The sequence below is a fragment of the Mesoplodon bidens genome, assembly GCF_964165515.1.
Source record: "Mesoplodon bidens genome assembly, chromosome: 15".
Taxonomy (NCBI): Eukaryota; Metazoa; Chordata; class Mammalia; order Artiodactyla; family Ziphiidae; genus Mesoplodon; species Mesoplodon bidens.
The window spans coordinates 35,725,814-35,745,509 of record NC_138171.1 but is presented as its reverse complement, the minus strand read 5'-3'; the positions used below and the strand labels follow the sequence as shown (position 1 = coordinate 35,745,509).

At 52.5% G+C, this 19,696-nt stretch overlaps 2 protein-coding genes and 1 long non-coding RNA gene across 3 annotated transcripts; 2 read left to right on the top strand and 1 right to left on the bottom strand.

Moving 5' to 3' along the window:
• The first annotated feature begins 8,365 nt into the window (after nt 1-8,365).
• On the top strand, nt 8,366-12,128 carry FIS1 (fission, mitochondrial 1). The gene is made up of 5 exons (XM_081257566.1): nt 8,366-8,518; nt 9,371-9,503; nt 10,861-10,937; nt 11,372-11,477; nt 11,815-12,128. The coding sequence occupies exons 1-5, from the start codon at nt 8,474-8,476 to the stop codon at nt 11,910-11,912; spliced, it is 459 nt and encodes a 152-aa protein (XP_081113692.1). The 5' UTR covers nt 8,366-8,473; the 3' UTR covers nt 11,913-12,128.
• A 1,031-nt stretch (nt 12,129-13,159) lies between these two features.
• CLDN15 (claudin 15) lies at nt 13,160-19,035 on the top strand. The gene is made up of 5 exons (XM_081256191.1): nt 13,160-14,394; nt 17,113-17,277; nt 18,269-18,350; nt 18,441-18,557; nt 18,639-19,035. Exons 1-5 carry the CDS (start codon nt 14,178-14,180, stop codon nt 18,763-18,765), a joined length of 708 nt encoding a protein of 235 aa, XP_081112317.1. The 5' UTR covers nt 13,160-14,177; the 3' UTR covers nt 18,766-19,035.
• Nucleotides 14,284-18,537, bottom strand: LOC308628841. The gene is made up of 3 exons (XR_014017585.1): nt 18,466-18,537; nt 17,422-17,545; nt 14,284-14,411 (listed from the first exon to the last, which is right to left on the bottom strand). It is a non-coding gene; the product is annotated as an uncharacterized lncRNA (long non-coding RNA).
• Nucleotides 19,036-19,696: the final 661 nt, after the last annotated feature.

Genomic DNA, 19,696 nt, shown 5'->3' with positions numbered 1-19,696 from the left:
TCATTTTGTTAATGTGATGTATCATGTTGATTGATTTCTGGATGTTGAACCGTCTTTGTATCCCTGGAATAAATCCCTCTTGATCACGGTCTATGATCCTTTTAATGTATTGCTGGCTTCAGTTTACTAATATTTTGTTGAGGATTTTAGAATCTATGTTCATCAAGGATATTGGCCTGTAGTTTTCTTTTTTTGTGGTGTCCTTGGCTGGTTTTGGTATCAGGGTAATGCTGATAAAATGTGCTGATGAAATGTAAAATGTGTTGGGAAGGTTTCCCTCCAACCAGATATTCCAGTTCTTCTTCTGGCATCTGGAATTCATTGCTGAATAAAAACTCACTGATCCAGAAATTTCTCTTGCCTCTTTCTGATTTTTGCCTCCTTCCCTTTTCCAAATCCTAAGACCAAAGTGGTAAACAGCAAAGGCAATGTCATTCCCAGAACAGACAAGTAGGAAAATCACACCTAAATAGTTTAAGGTACATCTGTTGTTTGGTGCGGGGGAACCTTTTGTCTGTTATTGCCCTCTGAAACTCACTCGTTTGGAAGAGGCACTCCAAATAAATTAAATGAAATTATTCATTGTCTAAATGAATGGCTTTATGGATAATCACCATGGCTGAGAGGTAACATTGCTGTGGTAACTACCACTGCAGCCCTGTCTTTTCCGCTTTAGTGGCCTGAAAGAGTAAAGTCATTTCTCCATATGCTTACCACACCTCCCCCCATTCCTCATTCATTTTAAAGTCTTTTTCTGCCCCTGTCACACTAGTGAAATTACTCTAAGCTCTCTAGGCTCTGATAACTACTATAAAATGTTTACTATGTGTGCCAAGTGCTTTACAATCATTATCTCATGTTCCCTCCTCATAACAGATTCACTAGGAAGGCATTAGTATTTTCATCCTGGTTTTTCAGCTGATGAAACTGAAGCTTAACTAGATAAGGCAAATTGATCACAGTCACAAGTCTATAGAGAAATGAGGCTCAATTTGATTTTTCCGCTGTCCAGTGGTTCTCAAACTCCAGTGTGCATCGGAACCACCTATAGCATTTGTAAAAATACCGACTGCTGGCCTCCATCCCTAGATATCCTAATTCCACAGGTATGGAGCCGGGCTCGATAATTCGCATTTCTAAAGAATTCTCAGGTGATGCCCATGCTGCTAATCTGGGGACCACATTTAAGAACCACTGTTTCGGGGGCTTCCCTGGTGGCGCAGTGGTTGAGAGTCTGCCTGCCGATGCAGGGGACGCGGGTTCGTGCCCCGGTCCAGGAAGATCCCACATGCCGCGGAGCGGCTGGGCCCGTGAGCCATGGCCGCTGAGCCTGTGCGTCCAGAGCCTGTGCTCCGCAACGGGAGAGGCCACAACAGTGAGAGGCCCGCGTACCGCAAAAAAAAAAAAAAAGAACCACTGTTTCGGGACTTCCCTGGTGGCACAGCGGTTAAGAATCTGCCTGCCAATTCAGGGGACATGGGTTCGATCCCTGGTCGGGGAGGATCCCACGTGCCAAGGAGCAACTAAGTCCGTGAGCCACAATTACTGAGCCTGCGCTCTAAAGCCTGCGAGCCACAACTACTGAGCTCCCGCGCCACAACTACTGAAGCCCATGCACCTAGAGACCCGTGCTCCGCAACGAGAAGCCACCGCAATGAGAAGGCCATGCATCGCAAGGAAGAGTAGCCCCCGCTCGCAGCAACTAGAGAAAGCCCGCGCGCAGCAACGAAGACCCAATGCAGCCAAAAAAAACCCCAAAAAACAAAAAAACCCACTGTTTCACACCTTTGCTCCTCAAAGTGTGGTGGAGAATCCACAGCAACGTCCTCTGGGAGCTTATTAGAAACCCAACATCTTGGGCCTTACCCTAGACCTCCTGAATCAGACTCTGCACTTTTAACAAGATCCCAGGTGATTCATAGGCACGTTGTGTGCACTCATCACATACTTTCGAGCCAAGACAGACTCTAAAGGAGGCAACAGGTAAATTTTAATTTACAGTGAGCCTCGCTGGGGCATGGGTTAGCAAGTAGGACTTCATTCAGCCCGGGGCACAAGGGCGAGTTGTGACGTTCGGGGCTCCCAGGCCTCGGCACCGCCCCCTCCACCTCTCAGTCGCGCCCCGCCCCAGGCTTCTCTCGGCTCCGCCTCCCTGCGGAGGACGACTACTGCGCAGAGGCAGACGCCGCGCTCTTCCCCCTCGAGGCTCCCCGGGTCCTCCGGATCACCGAGCACTTCTAGAGCAGCCCCTGAGGAGGTACCTGTACCCACTTCTCCCATCTAAACCGCTACCCGGAAGTGCAAACGTCTCCGAGGTTCTTAGCGTCTTTTTTAGAACGCCTGCCGTTACTCTTTCATTCACCCCACGAACGATTCTTGGGTGCCTGCCCTTTGGCAGAGAAATGAACAAGACACGGCCCCTGTCCACATAAAGGATTGTAGGACTGGGTGATAAATGCTGTACCTCCTAGGGGCTGGAGGCGCGGGGGCCGGATAGAAGAAAGATGTCCCGGAGGGTAACGGCCCTGAGCCTGGCTGCTAGTTGCGGGCCATGTAGGGACTCAGGTGTTTGGTGGATGGAGATCTCCGGTTGGAGAACATTCCGGGTGGAAGAAAGGTGGCCGTCTCACAAAAACTCTCCGTGTGTAGGGCGCGTGGGTGCCTGGAGATGAAGCTGGAGAGGTAAGCAGAGGCGATCCTGAAGGGCTTCGTATGCATAAGAAATTTAAACAATGTCCTGAGTAGTCTAGATGGTATTTTAATCAGGAGGCGTGAAGTCTGATTTGAACTTTAAAATGCAGCTGGCAGCCAGGCTGGGTTGGAGGAGGAGAACACGTTTAGGCTGTTAGAGAATGACGACAGAACGGAGGCAGAGGTGATCTGACGTCATGTATTTATTCGTTAGCTGTCTTTTCTCTTCCACTAAGATGTAACTTACATGGGGGAAAGACTATGTCAGTTTAGTTCATTTCTCTTACCCAGCACTTAGAAGGGTGCCTGGTACACAGTAGACCCTTAACAAATGTTGGTTGGATGGATGAATAAATCAATTTGCGGTTGATAGGACTTCCTAACTAATTAAACAGTAGATGAAAGTGGGAAGTAGAAGAGACAGATCACTGAAGATTGGAAGAACAACAAGTAGTAGAACCCTGTTTAGTGGGTGTTTGCTGAGAACTTCTCCTGGGCTGACCACTGACAAGATGCTGTAAGGCAGAAGTCCAGAACAAGCTCCAATTTCTGGTATAGTCAAGGGAGGGAATCTGCCACCAAGTACCACTTCTAGGTTTTAGTTCCACCAACAAAAAATGTCCATTTCTTTTCTGCCCACTCACAGGACTGAATTTGAGAAGTACATACTTCTTTGTTTTGTTTTGAGTATTATCAGCCACATGCCTAGAATCCAGATGACTATGACTTTAAGGCTGTTTATTATTATATTGATGTAACGTAATATTGATGTGCCATCATTTAATAAAACCATTCCCTGGTGCTTTTTTTTGTTTGTTTACCTTCGCAGATATGTAGGAATGAATATCTTTTTTTTAAATACATTTTCTTTATTCAGCATTACATTTTTTTAGATTTACCATGTTGACAAATGTGTCTGTACTTCATTTTCAATGTTCTATATTCAATTCTATGTGTATATACCATAAAGTACTCATTCTTAAATTCATATAAAAGGTATTTGGGTTGTTTCCAGTTTGAGGGGTTTTTTTCTGTTACTAAAAATGATCCTATAAACATTCTTAGACATGCTTTTTGCCCATGTGCAAGTTTCTCACTAATGAATAGCTGGCAGTGGAATTCCTAGATTAGAGGTATTCATATCTTTTTTTGAATTTTATTTTTTTATACAGCAGGTTCTTATTAGTTACCTATTTTACACATATTAGTGTTTACATATCAATCCCAATCTCCCAATTCATCACACCACCACCCCAACCCCCCCGCCACTTTCCCCCCTTGGTGTCCATACATTTGTTCTCTACATCTGTGTCTCTATTTCTGCCTTGCAGAAGTTCATCTGTACCATTTTTCTAGATTCCACATATTCTAGATTCCACATATGTGTTAATATACGATATTTTTCTCTTTCTGACTTACTTCACTCTATATGACAGTCTCCAGGTCCATCCACGTCACTACAAATGACCCAATTTCGTTCCTTTTTATGGCTGAGTAATATTCCGTTGTATATATGTACCACATCTTCTTTAAGGAATAAATATCTTTCTTTCTTTTCTTTCTTCCTTTCTTCCTTTCTTCCTTTCTTTCTTTCTTTCTTTCTTTCTTTCTTTCTTTCGGCTTTTGTTGAATGTTTTTTCCTCACAGGAGTAGATTACTAGTTAAATAATATTTTATCTTATAGCTCTTACTATATATATTGCCTGATTCTCTTCCAAAAAGTTAGTCCTGGCAACAGCAATATCCATTTATACAACAGTTACAAATTGAGTATCTACTGGCGCTAGGCATTGAGCTCTAGGAGCATAAGAAGAGCAAGATAGACAGACCCTGCCCTCCTGTCGCTTCCAGTCTAGTACAGGAAGGTGGCTCATCACACAATAATTAGAAACTAACACATAGTGTGAACTAAAAATACAGGTCGCTTGCCAAGAGGCAGAAACCAGTTTTACAACAATCTCAGCAGCACTGGTGGTGGTTTGGGGGGTTTTGTTTTCAATTTTACTACCTTATTTTTTTTTTTTTTTTTTTTTTTTTTTTTTTGCGGTATGCGGGCCTCTCACTGTTGTGGCCTCTCCCGCCGCGGAGCACAGGCTCCGGACGCGCAGGCCCAGCGGCCATGGCCCACGGGCCCAGCCGCTCCGCGGCATATGGGATCCTCCCGGACCGGGGCACGAACCCGTATCCCCTGCATCGGCAGGCGGACTCTCAACCACTGCGCCACCAGGGAGGCCCTACTACCTTATTTTACTAAAAAAAAAAGGTTTGTCAGGATTGTTTTGCCTGTTTTGAATTAATCTGAAGTTTTCCTTCCTCATTCATCTACTGCTTAAGGGAAGTCCTCTACCGTGCAAAACCAAAAAATTACAAATTTACACCTACATTTTTTAAAGATGAAAAACTAGAGAGTACTTACAAACTTGTCATATCCTTTCTTTCTATTTATTCTTTAACTGACTCTTCATCTCTGAAGCTGAAGCAGCACTCGGGTTTGAATCCCAGCTCCTCCACTTCTAGCTCTGTGACCTTGGGCAGGTGACTTAAGCTTTTTGAGCCTCTGTTTCCTTATGGATCAAATGGAGCTCATACCTTCCTGGTATGATTTTGGACCACAGGTCATGTGTGAGCATTCCTTTACGGGGGAAAAGAAGAGACGAGAGCAGGATAAAGTCTCTGGCTCCTGGCAGATGTTATTACCATACCCAAACCAGTACTTGTGTGGCTCACAAAAACACAGGGCAAACTAAGAAAGGAATGAGCGGGTTATAGTTTTATATTCTGAAAATGTAGGACTGGTAATGCTCTGCCTCTCTACAGGAGACCTCACCTAGTCTGGATGCCAGGGAAGACCTTCCCTAAGGAAGAGCCTTAGAGCTTAGAACTGAGGGTCAGTAGGAGCTCACCAGGTCACCCAGGGCACAAACCTATCTGTCACCCTACCTCCCTCTCACACATCTGATCCATCAGCAGACCCTGCTGACTCTCCCTTCTGACCATATACCCTGAACCCCTGAACCCCCACTGCTGCCACAGTAGACCAGGTCACCACTGCCCCTTGCCTGGGCCACCACAGCAGCCACCAGAGGGGTTCCTTTATGATGGATCATTTCACTGGGTTGCCCAAAACCCTCCAGTGCTTTCCCATCACTCATCAAATTAAATCCAGATTCCTTCCCAGAGTCTACAAGGCCCTACATGATCTGCCCCTGGCCACCTCTCTGCCCTCATTTTCTAAACAACTCGTGTGCGTTCCTTCCTTAAGGCTTTTGCACTTGCCCATTTGTCTGCTTGGAATGTTCTTCCACCATTTACCTGCATGGCTCATTCACGCCCTTCAGGTCTCTGCCCAGGTGTCTGTCACCTCTGCAGGGTGGGCTTCTTTGAGCTCTCCTCCAATAGTATCCTCTTCTCTCACAATCCTTTTCCCCTGCTTTATTTGTTTTCAGAGCATTTTCAACTCCTGCCATTATTGTGTTTTTAGTTATTTACTTGTTCAAGTATTTTTTTCTGTTTTCCCCACTAAAACGCAAGTTCCATGAGAACAAGAACTTTATTCAGCACTGATCCCTGGCACTTAAACAGTGCCTGGCACATAGCAGGTGCTCAACGAGTATTTGTTGAATGAATTAAATCATGAATGAATGGATGAATGAATGAGCCATATAAACAAAGGGGGGGGGGGAAAGATGTTCCAGATAGAGGGGGCTGCATGTGCAGAGGGCCTGTGGCCACTGGGGGTTTCAGAACTGAAAAAAGGCCTAACAGGGAGAGGCAGTGATGGAGAGATGAGGCAGAGAGGTAAGCACAGACCAGACTAGAGAAGACCTTCTAGGCTTTGCTACAAGATTTTGGCCTTTGTTCTAAGGACAATGAGAAGGCATTAAAGGGTTCCAGATAAATTGAGAATTGTGTTTTTATAAGGTCCCTCTGACTGCTGGGTGGTAAATTGACAGTAACGGGGCAAGAATGGATGCAGGGAACCAGTGAGCTGGCTGTCAGTGTCTCCCAAGGCAGAGATGACAATGGTTTGCATTTGGATGCTGCTTGAAGAAGACGGAGGAACATAATTTGGATGTAAAATTAACAGGCACTACTTCTTATCCCTGTGATCCAGGGTGGATGGCTATGCTAACTAGACCAGAGAAACACAAACTCAGACTTAGAATCTCTTCACTGGCACAGAATTGAGCCATGTGAGTAAGGCATTCCTTTTCCCCCCACAAATATACATTTAACAAACCCTGATGGAGCTTTTGCCACGTGCCAGGCCTGTGCCAAGAGCTGCAACAGATACAACACGGATAAGGGGCAGCAGGCCACCCGAAGGAAGTAACATCCTGATAGAAATAATGCCCTTTTGGCTTTCTTATATTCCCTGCCTTGCTAGTAGTTGCCCTTTGTGCTCGGTCCTGTTTTCACCCATCTGCTTCGTATTCTGTACATCTTTTTACCCTCTCTGCTTACCTCAAAGCCCAGCCAAAATTAGAAGCTCAATACATCTTTGAATGAATGTGAATTTTTCTCCGTGACTATTATGGAGCCAGTTCCCTAAACTGAGGTTTCTCTCAAAGTTTACTGAGCTCATATCACAATCATTTCAACTGTCCAAGCCAAATAGAGAAGAATAACTTGCCAACTTAACTCACAAGGCTATTATGAGGAAAGAAAAAAAAAAATCAAGGGGTCTTGCAAATGTGAAAGGTGTTTGGATGATAATCCCCTGCACTTGCACTGCCGTCATTACTATTGTCGGCTTTATTTCCTGTTTATTCAACGAATATTTCTCGAACATTTACCTTGTGCTCGGAGCTGGAGATGCACGGATAAACAAGATACAGTCTCTGCTCTCATGGAACTTACATTCACATGTGTACTGGAGCACTGTGGGTCAAGGTAAAAAGAAATTTGAAAATCACTACCTACCCAGTCCCATCACTGCACAGAGCACAGATGCCAGAGTGGCATGCAGCATTTCCCCTTTCCATGCTTTGTTGCTTCACACTGCCAAGCTCCTTACTGGCCATGACCCCACATTGCAGGCCTTTCCCCCTTAGGTACACCCAGAGGATGCTTTATTAAATAATATTTAGAAGACTGGACCCTCTCTGCAAGCAGTGACAACTGCTTTTCTTTAAATTCCCATTGATAGCATCCCCCATTATTATGTATTCCAGTCCTGGGTGTATGGTTAACAGATCAGTTTTCTTTCCTCTTGCATTATAAGAGTCAGCGGTGGTACCAGTTATGATTTTCTTGCAGGCACTGAAAAATCACGTAGCGTCTAGGGTCCTAGCTATCTGGGAGGGGAGAACTGGTGGGGGGGGAGCGAGGGAGGGTTACACTGGTCCCTAAAATTATGTGATTCATGCCCAGTTCCCCACCTTCTCTTTCCGCTGTTTTCAGTCTGGGGGCTAACCACCAAGACATAGTCTCAGAGTTTAGTGAGGCAGCCTCCGTACACGGAGGCACACGCAGGGTACCCAGGAAGATGAAGACGGGCTTGAAGACAGGTCTGGCACCGTGTGCAGCCTGCGAGCCGTGGGAAAACGAGAAGGACTTGTTGGAGCATGCGCATCAGTGATCCCCGCTGCTTCGCGGCGGCGGCGGGGGGGGACGGGGTGGGGGCAGGCTCACGGCGGCTACGTGAAGCGATTGGCTCTGCGCAGCGGAGGGCGATCCCGCTTCCGCCGGACGCCGGAAGTGACTCTCCGCCCCGGTCAGTGGGCCATGGAGAAGGTGGCACAGTAGCGTCTGAGTTGTGAGCATTGCGGGGCCGGCGGCCATGGAGGCCGTGCTGAACGAGTTGGTGTCTGTGGAGGACCTACTGGTGAGGCCCGGCCTTGAGGGAGGGAAAAGGAAGATTCGGAAGGGCGGGCCCTGAGGAGAGCCCGGGTAGGGGCCAAACCCTCTTCCCAGCATCAGCTTTACCTAGGGAAGTCGAACTACGGCTCCCGGCAGCCCCTGCAGCGCCCGGCTCCTGCCTAGAGGTTCCACTTTGCCCCAAAGGCTAATGGGAGATGTAGTTTCCTGCGCCACCACGCCTCAGCTTGGGGGCCTGGAGTTTGACGGGTGCTGAGTGCATGCAGGAGCTAGGAGGTCAGGGTGAGGGCACCCGATTTTGAGTGCTCCTTCAGTGGCAAGGGGAACACAGTGACCACCTTAAACTTTCATATATTAGTCACAATCCGGCACGGTGCTAAGTACCTTTCAGGGGAGATCTCAATCTTTGTAGCTCTAGTAGGAGGTAGGCACTATTTTTATTCCCGTTTTTCAGATAAGAAAGGGTCCAGACCGGCAGGGTGGGGATGGGAGAAGCAGTCTCCGACGAGGGACCGCGTGGGCTGTTGTTGAGCAGTTCTGACAGCGTGTTTACTGTTCAGCCTCTCGGGGTCAGCTGCTCCGGGCGCGGTGCCTGGAGCCGCCAGCAGGTGGCATCTCCAGTCGGTACCACTAGGGCGAGGGAAGCAGAGGGGGGCCAAGACAGCCCGCCACTAAGAAGCAGAAAGCCTGGGTCCCAGCGCTGGAGGTGGCAGAACCTGGGGTACCAGACCCCAAGACCCAAAAGGGAAATGTGGCAGAGGGGAAGATGCAGAGTAACGGGGAAAGGGACACCCAGGTCCTGCTACAGTATGGCTTGCCCCCGTCACCTCTAAATGACTCCTCTCCTCTCCTATGGCAGAAGTTTGAAAGGAAATTTCAGTCTGAGACGGCAGCAGGCTCAGTGTCCAAGAGCACGCAGTTTGAATATGCCTGGTGCCTGGTGCGAAGCAAATACAACGATGACATCCGTAAAGGCCTTGCTCTGCTGGAGGGTGAGGTGCTAGGCTGGCTCCCCAGCTCTCCCCTTCCCAACTGCCATCGTCCTCAACCACGTTGGCCTGGCTCACTCCGTCCATCTCAAGTTCGCGGATCCTTTTTCAACATGGGACCTCATAGTGCGGTCACCTCACAGTTACTTACCAGTAAACACACTGCAAAATAAGGGCTATACTTAGCCTGACTTCTCCCACTGTGCTTTTGGCTACTTGCCACCTCATCGATGGTTGTTTTGCCAGACAGAGTCATAGCATGTCAGTCCCCACAGAACTTTGGTGACCTGGTAGTCTAGACATAAGGAAAGTGACTTGTCTCAGGTCACACAGCTGGTTGGTTTTTGGCTGAATTGGGACTAGAAGCTCCTGCTTGTGTGTCCCAGTCCCATGCTCTTTGCCCCCCACCCCCACCGTGTTGCTTATTTAGCAGCTGTTGAAAACCTTTTGGGGGTGGGTGGGTGTGGAAGAAGTACAGAAAATGGTTCCCAAAACCTGTGAGCACATGGTGCTTTTTTGATCAGAATCCTATTTCCTGCTGGTTTTGGATGGGTCACCATTTTTCAGAGGCCACAATACTTGACCTTTAAATTTCTCTGTACCCCCTTTCTCTTGGTTAAGTAATGGTGTATAAGCAATCACTGTACTAGCCAAGGATGCCTGTTGTAAATCCATAAAAGTAAGACTCTTCCTTAGTGCAAATCATCTCTGCCTCCATTTGTCTATTTCTCAGGTTTCCTCTACAGCAGGGCACAGCTGTAGAATTGGTCTCTAAACATTGCCAGTCTAGTTGAGGAGGCAGTACAGACACTTGGGAAGATGTGTAAACACCTGCAAAACCACTTAGCAGCAAATTCGAATGCAGAGTGCAACTGAACACATGAGCCTCTGGGAAGTCACTGAACTAAGAAAGTCAGGTGGGGTTTTTCAGGGAGGGGTAACTGAAGGTGAGTTTGGAGCTGTTTTTTTAAAGGGGAAAAGAGTGCAAACTGATTTTGAACACTATTCTGGTCAGCAAGCTGCTGTAGTTAAAATACACAGCAGATGCCACAGCTGAGTAGAGATGCCTTTTGGCTTCTCCGGTGCCTTGATTTCCTTTCAGTTCACTTGGATGAACCAAAGTTGACTGTAGTGTTGATACCGGGGTGTGGATCACTGGGGCATTGGGGCAGCTGGGGTTCATGCTGCCCCAGAGCTCTGGCTGGGAAACCCGGAGTGACCGGAGCCGAAATGGAGGCTCAGGACAGTGACTTTCTCCCAGGATCTTATAGGTATTCAGGGAGTGGAGGGGGTCTCTGGGACACAGGCACTGGGAAGGGAGAGAAGGGGTTTTTACCCTCTTCCCTCCCCCCCTCCCTAGAGCTGTTGCCCAAAGGGAGCAAAGAGGAGCAGCGGGATTATGTCTTCTACCTGGCTGTGGGGAACTACCGGCTCAAGGTAAGGTGGGGAGCCCCTCCACCCCGCCTGGTGGCCAAGCTCCCTCGCGTCTCTCTCCTCCATCACAGAGCCCAGGCCCTCTGGAAGGCTGAAGAGGGTGGTAGGCAGGGGGTGGTGTTGGGTACCGAGGTGCAGGGTGATAGCAGGACGCTGAGGGAAGGTGAGAGACAGAGGATCCGGGTGCTGAGGGTGTGGGGAGCAGTGTGACATCAGCAGTGGGGTGCAGCCCCGAGCCTTGGGCTGTTATCTCCCTCGGCTTATCAACCCCACACAGTTGGGGTGGTTTGTGGACTCTGCTCCACTGGGTCGGGCTGGAGGGAGGGAGGGGGTGGAGGTGGAGGGAAGAGCCCTGGGGCCCGCGGAGGGAAGGCCCTTCTGATGGGTAGGAAGAGGGATAGAATTCTGAGGGGGTGTGTCATTCTCCCTGAGTGTAGGAATATGAAAAAGCCCTAAAGTATGTGCGAGGGCTGCTGCAGACAGAGCCGCAGAACACCCAGGCCCAGGAACTGGAACAGCTCATTGACAAGGCCATGAAGAAAGGTGAAGGCCGTCCTGTCTGCCCTTCTCCCTCCGTCTCCGTCCACTCCCCACCCTCGTGTCTCCCTGGCCCCCAGCATCCCCAGGTCCCTCTCAACTCTGTTAAGTCCTCCTCCTTCCCTCGTGCCTGGGCCCTCTGGTCTCTCTTCAGATGGTGCCCTCCAAGCAGTTCCTCCCCAAACCCCCTTCTTTCTCCATCCCTCAGGGGTCCCTCACCCCGTGACTCCAGATAAAGAGGCACATCCTCTGTTGAGGAGCAGCGGGCAGCAAGATGGTGGCCGAGGTCCCTGCAGGGACTAGGGTTTTGGACTCATGACGGTCTCCCTTTTCCTCTCCCCAGATGGTCTAGTGGGCATGGCCATTGTTGGAGGCATGGCCCTGGGCGTGGCGGGACTGGCTGGACTCATCGGACTTGCTGTATCCAAGTCCAAATCCTGAACGAGACGGCATCTCTGCCTCTGCCTGGGGACAGACACGTGGAGCCCATGGAGGACACTGGAAGAGAGGCCCACCCGTCCTCACCATCCCTTTCTTCTTCTGCACCTGTCACTGTCCTCTGTGACCTTCAACCTCCTCTCCCCTGAGACCTGTCCCCTAGCCCCAAATCATGTGTTTTGGGATGAGTGTAAATAAAATTGGGCTTTGGCTTGGGAACCTCTGTGTCTATGTTGAGGAAGGGGCAGGTTCTGTTGGGCCCAGGGGTGGGGGTCGTGCATGGGCCTTCCCTGCTCTGTGCTCTCCTACTTCTGCCCCCCAGGCTATGGGGTTCTCCTTTGTCCGCTGAGCTGCTCAGACCCTACACCCTTCCTTCCTCCCCCACCAGCCCAGCCACGTCCTTGAGCAGTGGCAGGCAGCATAGGGACGTGCCCTTTGCACGGCTGTAGAATCCTGAGAAAAAGCAGTGACCAGAGGCGGAAAGGGCAGAGCTGAAGGGACAGGCAAGAATTGACATCTCCCATCTGCTCTGACCCACTCGGCTGCCTCTCAGTGTGTGGAGTTTTCCACACCAGGGCGGCCCCCACTCAGTTTCCTCCAAAACCTCCACCCTTCCCTCCCTTTGTCTTCCTGCGCCCTCCCCTTCCTCCCCCCCATCCCACTCCTTAGGGGAGGGGGGCCACTAGTGGGGGGAAGGAAATGGGCATTTGGCATGGAGTCGGCAGAGGTCTTGGGAGAGGTCAGGAACCCAGGACATCCCAGTTGCAGAAGAAAGGTCGGGACCCAGTCCCCACACAGCCTGCTTTGCCCAACACCCGGCCCGTGCCAGGCTCAGCGTGGGCCTGCCTTACTTCACTGCATACTTCTCGTTCCTCAGCCCAGCTTGCGGGGGGGGGGATTGGGGCAGAGGCGCCTGGGGGAGCACAGAGGAGCCTGACACGGCGAAGAGGGGATGGGGGACCACCTCAGCGCAGTGATGCCCATGTGACCGCCTGGGTGTAGGACGGGCCCCTTGGACTGAGCCCCAGCCTCACCTGCCAGAAGAGAACCAGAGCTGCCCCAGCCGTGGCCTTGGGGCGGGAACTGAGACCGTCTGTGCCGGGACAGGTGCTCAGCTTCAGTTTGGGGTGGGGCAAACCCAGAAGTTTCTAATCTCTCATAATTAATAGAGCTGGTGACAGTTCTGATAACTCTTTGCTTCTTAGTTTATCAGAGGATCATATCCTGGGCTTGTGATTTATTCCCCTCGAGGCCCCTTAGCAGCAAGATCAAGCTTTTTGCCGAGAGTCAAAGATCATCCCAACAAGGGGGGAAATTCAAGTTCAGGAAGTTGAAGTTTGGGGGAAAGCAACCTCCTTTGGCCTCACCCTGGCCCTTGGGCGTCCAGACCCAGGGCATTCACCAAGTATTGAGCAATTCATACTTGCAGGGAGCTTTGATCTGTAGTCACAATTCTCATGAAGTGAGGAGTGGTAGTTCTAGTTCACAGAACCGGAAACAAGCTCAAGGGGCTCGAACTTCATGCCCACATCCCTTTGGTAAATGATGGGACCTGGTTTGAATCCAGGTTGGTTGGATTCCAGAGCCATGGGTTTCTCCCAGATTCCCCATTCCCTTTTTCAACCTTCATCTTCCTTGGAGACTCAATGCCTCAACCCCTAGCTCTTTGAGTTTCTTGAATTGTTCTCACCAACATTCAGAGAGGGTGGCTCCGCTCCCTTGGTCCTTCCCCACTGAAAGGTGCAGGGGACCTGTCTGGGGTCAGTCTCCATCTCTGTCTCTTGTCCCTCTTACTCCATTCTCTGGCCCCCGATTAAAGCTGAGTCAGAGGCGGATGCTTCCCCTCGGTTCCCAGTGCCTCCCGTGGGAGCCCTTCCTTGGCGGCATCCGTTAGTCCCTCCCTGGTAAGTCCTCTCCCCACACCCTCGCGGGGCGGGGAGCCCAGGGCAGCCCAGAGACTGGCGGGGAGGGGGTGGACTTTTGGCCCGTTTCGTTTATTCCGTCCATCGCCTCTTCAACAGCTGCTGTGCACGCTTGTCTCACTCCTCTGACCGACCTGCAGGGAAGCGGAGAGACCCGGAGAGAGGGAAGAGACCAACCAGAGACAGACCTGGGCCAAGAAAGAGGCAGAGGCTGCAGCCTGCCTCCCTCTCTCTCCCCAGCCTGCCTTAACCGCCCTCCTTAGCCAAAGCCCCTTCAAGTTCCCCTGGGGCTCAGCCCCTCCCCTCCTCTGGGGCCCCAGTCTCCCCTCGGGGCCTGTGTCCCACCATGTCGGTGGCTGTGGAGATCTTCGGCTTCTTCATCTCAGCCCTGGGGCTGCTGATGCTAGGGGTGACCCTGACACACAGCAGCTGGCGAGTGTCCACCGTGCACGGGAACGTCATCACCACCAGCACCGTCTTCGAGAACCTCTGGTATAGCTGTGCCACCGACTCCCTTGGAGTCTACAACTGCTGGGAGTTCCCATCCATGCTGGCCCTCTCTGGTACGGGGTGGGGAGAGCTGAGGGGAGCAGAGGGAGGTGGGTGGTTGGAGAGACCCCGGCAAGGGTGGGTGCTGCCTGTGGTCTGACCTTGGGCACCATACAGATATGGGAGGCCCAATCCAGCTGGGAGACCTGGGTTTCTGAAGCCGGGAGTGCTGGGGGCAGCCCTCTGGAACTGCGGTGGAGGCCTCACCACACGTGGCACCCTGCTCTAACTTGACCCTCTGTCTTTGTGGCTACAAGTGCAGGCACTGGGGCCAGAGTGCCGGCTTCAGCACCTGCCTTTGACTAGCTCTGTGCCCCGGGCAGGTGACAAAATGAGCTGCATTTGACCCATCTGTAAGATTACGGTCATAATAGCACTGGTTCACCAGGTGGTCGTGAGGATTATATGAGATAAAATGTGCAAAATGTTAATGTGATGTGAGCATCTATATTCGCTCAATCAAATTCAGCATTTTAGTTTCAGGGTGGGAGTGCTGGGGCTCGTGGGATGAAGAGGAAACCTCATCTTGGATTCTTGGGGGTTGAGATACTTAAAAGTCTCAGTAGCTTCGCCAGGCTTCCACTGGGGCATTGGTTTCACCACTATGGTGAGTCCCAAAGGACTGTTTTAAAGGGAGTCCTCTTGCACATCTCAGTGTCCACTGTAAGCAGGGGTGTGTGTGTGTATGTGTTTGGGGTTCTCGGGTCAACGTACTTTTTTGAGGTTCTTGGCGGGCTGGAGCCTACAGCTCTTTTGGCCCAGAAAGTTTCTCCCTGGTGGCTGAAGCATCGTCCTGCTCCCTGCTCACCTATGAGTAGCACCCCCATTATTCCCCAGGAGAGTCCTTCAGTAGGCCCCTCGCCAGGCCAAGAGGGGATGACAAGAAACCCTATGCAGTGCAGCTCCCATGCCCTCACTGGGTGCTCACGGAGCCGTCATGCTTTTCCAGGCCCCCTGCTGCAGGGGCCAGGGGGTAGGGGAAAGAGCCGAGGTCAGCATGCCATGAAATCGCCCCCGTGTATGTCAAAGATGCTCTGAGCCACTAGGGAGTCCAGGTGGGTCTCTTGTGCCCCCACTATTCCCAGAATCTCCTGAGGCAGCTGCAGGGGCTTCATGCTCTCATCCCATCCAGGATGCTGCCCCCCCCGAAAAAAGCCCTCTGTAAAAGTTGAGTACAGTCTGGGCCAGACACCCAGAATGCTGGGTGGCCAGAACGGACATTGGCGGCAGCCACTCAGCAGCCCTGGCCACCCCCTTCTGACTTACCCCTCAACCACACCATGGTGTAAGAAGGGGCCCCAACTTGGACTGCTGCTTGAAACCTCTCGTGAGTGTGCACGAAAGACAATGAAAGACGGGGGTGCGAGGGCGTGCTGAGGGGGAGAGCAGAGAGCGCAGCTGCCCAGGTTGAGGTTCCAGGCATTGTGCTGCATGCTTCACATGCACCATTTCAGTGCTGATAACAGCCCCGCTGTTGGCGGTGTTAGTAACCTCATCTTCCAGAAGCTGTTAAACTGCAAGGTGGCCTGCCCAGAGCCACACAGGTGGTAGGGGGGCTGGAATCCAGACTCGTGTGTATCACGAGCCAGCTGATACTTCCTTCCCAGGCTGGTTCTGGTCCTGGGAAGGTTCCTATCAATTATCCACCTCGCAGCCACCCAGCCCATGCTCTTATGGGCCCTTCAATAATCTCTCTTTGTCTACGAGAGCTACCTGAGGATCCGGAGCTGGTCTGCCCCAGGTGGGGATGGCTGAATGGCTGGATGGGGAGAGGGTGGGAACTCCGGAAGGAGTGGCTGGGAATAAGAGAATGCTCCCAGAGAACTTGGTCGGTCTTCCCTGCCCACCAACTCTGGGCCGCTTCACACCCTCCTGGCAGGGACCCAGCCTTTCCCCTTCAACACAGGTGGCACTGCCCCACCTGGTAAAAGGGTGCAAGGTCCTTGGGAGTGCTTGGCAACTATCAAAGACAGAGAAGGAGGAAGGGGGGCCAGAAAGGGAGTTTGAGAAAGGGGAAACAGGCACCGAAAGCATATGAGCTAGACTGACCTGGATTGGTCCTAGGCCCAGGTATCCCACGTTCCAGATAAGAACCTGCCCTTTACCCAGTGACCCATAGGCCACTGCTGCCCCCTATCGGTCACTCCAGGAAGAGGCTCAGTTCAGGATGTCAGGCACTGCGCTGGGCAGTAAATGGGACCTAGTAGATGTGGGGAAAGGGAGGGGGTGCTTGGGTGCAGTGTCTGTAATACCCGGCAGAGCACGGCGGTTCTCAACCAGGGGTGATTTTTTGACGATGTCTAAACGTTTTGATTGTCCTGTTTGGGGGGACTGCTACTGACGTCTAGTGGGCAGAGGCCAAGGATGCTGCTAAACATCCTACAATGCAGAGAATGCCCCCCAGAACAAAGCATTATCCGGCCAAAGTGTCAGTGGCTCCGAGGAGAAGCCCTGTAACGGAGGTAGAGGCGAAGTGCGCCTGCGCAGGCGGGAGGGTCAGGCGGCGCTGAGCCTCGTTGGCACCGAGGTGAGCTCCTGGGATGGAGGGGGGTGTGACCCCTCAGCCTGACCCCTTAGGCTGGATGGGGCCTGAAGGACAGGGAGAGGACTTGAGGGCTTTTAGGGACTGAGACCTGAGCAGGTTGTATAAGGGGCTGACTGTCGTAGCCGGGAGAGCAGATGGAGGGGAAGGGGCCGGCTCCGGGACCCATGGCTGCCTCCCACCTCCCTAGGGTACATCCAGGCCTGCCGGGCGCTCATGATCACCGCCATCCTCCTGGGCTTCCTGGGCCTCTCCCTAGGCATGGTGGGGCTGCGCTGCACGAACATTGGAGGTCTGGAGCCCTCCAGGAAAGCCAAGCTGGCGGCCACCGCAGGGGCCCTACACATACTGGCTGGTAATTGGGGCAAGTGATGGGGGGACGCTGTGCCGTGGTGGGGGTGGGGTGGCCCGTGGCCCAGACTGCAGGGTTGCCTCACCTTCCCCTTTGCATTGACACCTGCCCTCTCTCCCTGCTCACCCCACTCTCACCCATACTCACCAGATCCCTTGGTTACAAATCAGTCCATCAGCAATATTTCTTGAGCCCGCACTAGGAGCCAGGCAGGAGTGAGGTGTGGGAGGGACTCCAAAGGTGAGAGTTTCTGCCTTCCAGAGCTTACAGCCTGGATGGGAAGCCCAGAGTTAGGACATGTGCACACACACAGACACACACACACACACACACACTGTACACAATAACAGTACCATGTGACTCACCACCCCTTTTCAATTTGCAAAACATTTCTGCACGCATCACCTCACAAAAAGCCTGTTGGCAGGGCAGGTCTTGTCCTGTTCTCCAGATGTGGAAACAGGCTCAGAAAGGCCAGGTGGCTTGCTGGAAGACAAGCCCCAGGGGGCGGCCAGGCTGGACCTGTAGTCCGGGGGCCCGGCTGGCTTCAGGCCTTCATGCACCGAGTGGTGAAGACCTGGCACAGCGCTGAGGGCTCTAGGAGGCCAAGGAAAGGGGAGTCAGAGCAGGCAAGGATGATGGGGAAGACTGCTTGGGCTTTTGAGGATGGGTAGGACTTGGATGAGCAGATTCCCAGCGAGGAAACTGTGGTCCAGGCGCTAGAGGTAGGAATGCCAGGGCAGGTCGGGGATAAACAGGGGGAAGAGGGGCTGAGGAGCAGAGTGGAGACAGACAGGAGAGGTGGGCGCGGTAGGGTCCTGGGGGCTGGATCGAGCAGCCTGCAGTTGACGTAGGAAACAGAAGAGTCATGAGCTGGAGAGGGGAAGCGAAAGGGATCCAGTGAAACTTGCTCTTGGACTTGATGCCCACGTCCTGCTCTCTGGGCCGCCCTTCCTCCGCAGGGCCTAGTGCGGTTCTCCTCTCCCTCCCCCAGGTATCTGTGGGATTGTGGCCATCTCCTGGTACGCCTTCAACATCACCCGGGACTTCTTCGACCCCTTGTACCCCGGAACCAAGTGAGTGTGGGAGCCCCACCCACGGGGGTAGTGGGTGGGCCTCTGCCCCACCCTGAGCTAGCACCACCTGCTCATCATTCTTGTCCCCAGGTACGAGCTGGGCCCCGCCCTCTACCTGGGCTGGAGCGCCTCCCTGCTCGCCATCCTGGGTGGCATCTGCCTCTTCTCCAACTGCTGCGGCTCTCGGGACGAGGACCACGGCGCCAGGTAAGGGAGGGCGTGCCGCGAGGGGCGGGGCGCGGGGCAAGGGCCGCATCTCCCTCTGACCCAGGTTCTCTCCCCTGCCAGCATCCGGCTTCCGTACAAGGCCCCGGCAATGCCCGCCAAAAGCCTCGCTGCCCGCCTGCCCACCTCGGCCTCGGATGAAGAAGGCGACAGCAGCTTTGGCAAGTACGGGAAAAACGCTTACGTGTAGGTGGCCTGGCCTGTGGACCCCATTCCATTCCCACTGCCCCCAGTGGAGAGGGGTGCCCGTAAACCCGGGGCTGCAGGCACAGGCCCCTACTCGCGGTAACAAGCTGAGGGCCAAACCACGCTTCAGGCTCCGCCCCGTGCCCGGAAGCCGCGCCCAGCTCTGACCTCAGGCCCCGCCTTCCCCGTCGGAGCTCCGCCCTGGTCACGCCTCTTTCGTCTGGCCCCCTGGATCCTCTCAGGCCAAGAAACTGCTTCCTGAGAACTCACCTCTGGCCCCTGAGGCTGGAACCCTCTTAACCTTCTGAGTCTGGGTTCTGGGCCGTTAAGGGGGCGGAGGCATCCCCGAGTGTTTGTGGTCTGTATAAATACTCGCATAAATAAATTTGTATTGCGAACTGTTCAGGGGTTGAAGGGGTCATGAGGCAGTTGGCCCAGCAAGGGACCCTGGGTGCCGCCTCAGTTCCTGGACCCCAGGCTGTCACCTGTTCTCCTCTCCATCGCCTTTGGGCTGTCCCATCCAGCAGACGAGGAGAGGAGTGGCAGGTGATTTCTAGAGTGTGGCACTGTTACAACTAACCGATAAGGGCCATCAAAGAGCAGATAAGGAATATCCAGCTCTAGGAACCGGAATAGCTACCCTCTGGCCAGACTGATAACAGATCACTCCTTTTACTCTGGACCTTTCTCACAGCTGTACAAGGAGACAGTTGGTCTAGAGCAGAGTTTCTTTACCTGGGCCTGAGAGTGGATATCAGAAACTGAAAAGCCCTTTGAAACTGTGTCAAATCAACCAGACCTGGTGCAAGTACAGTTTTCTGGGGATGGTTCAATAACTTCCAGAGGGACTTCCCTGGTGGTGCAGTTAAGAATCCACCTGCCAATGCAGGGGACACGGGTTCAAGCCACGGTCCGGGAAGATCCCACATGCCGCG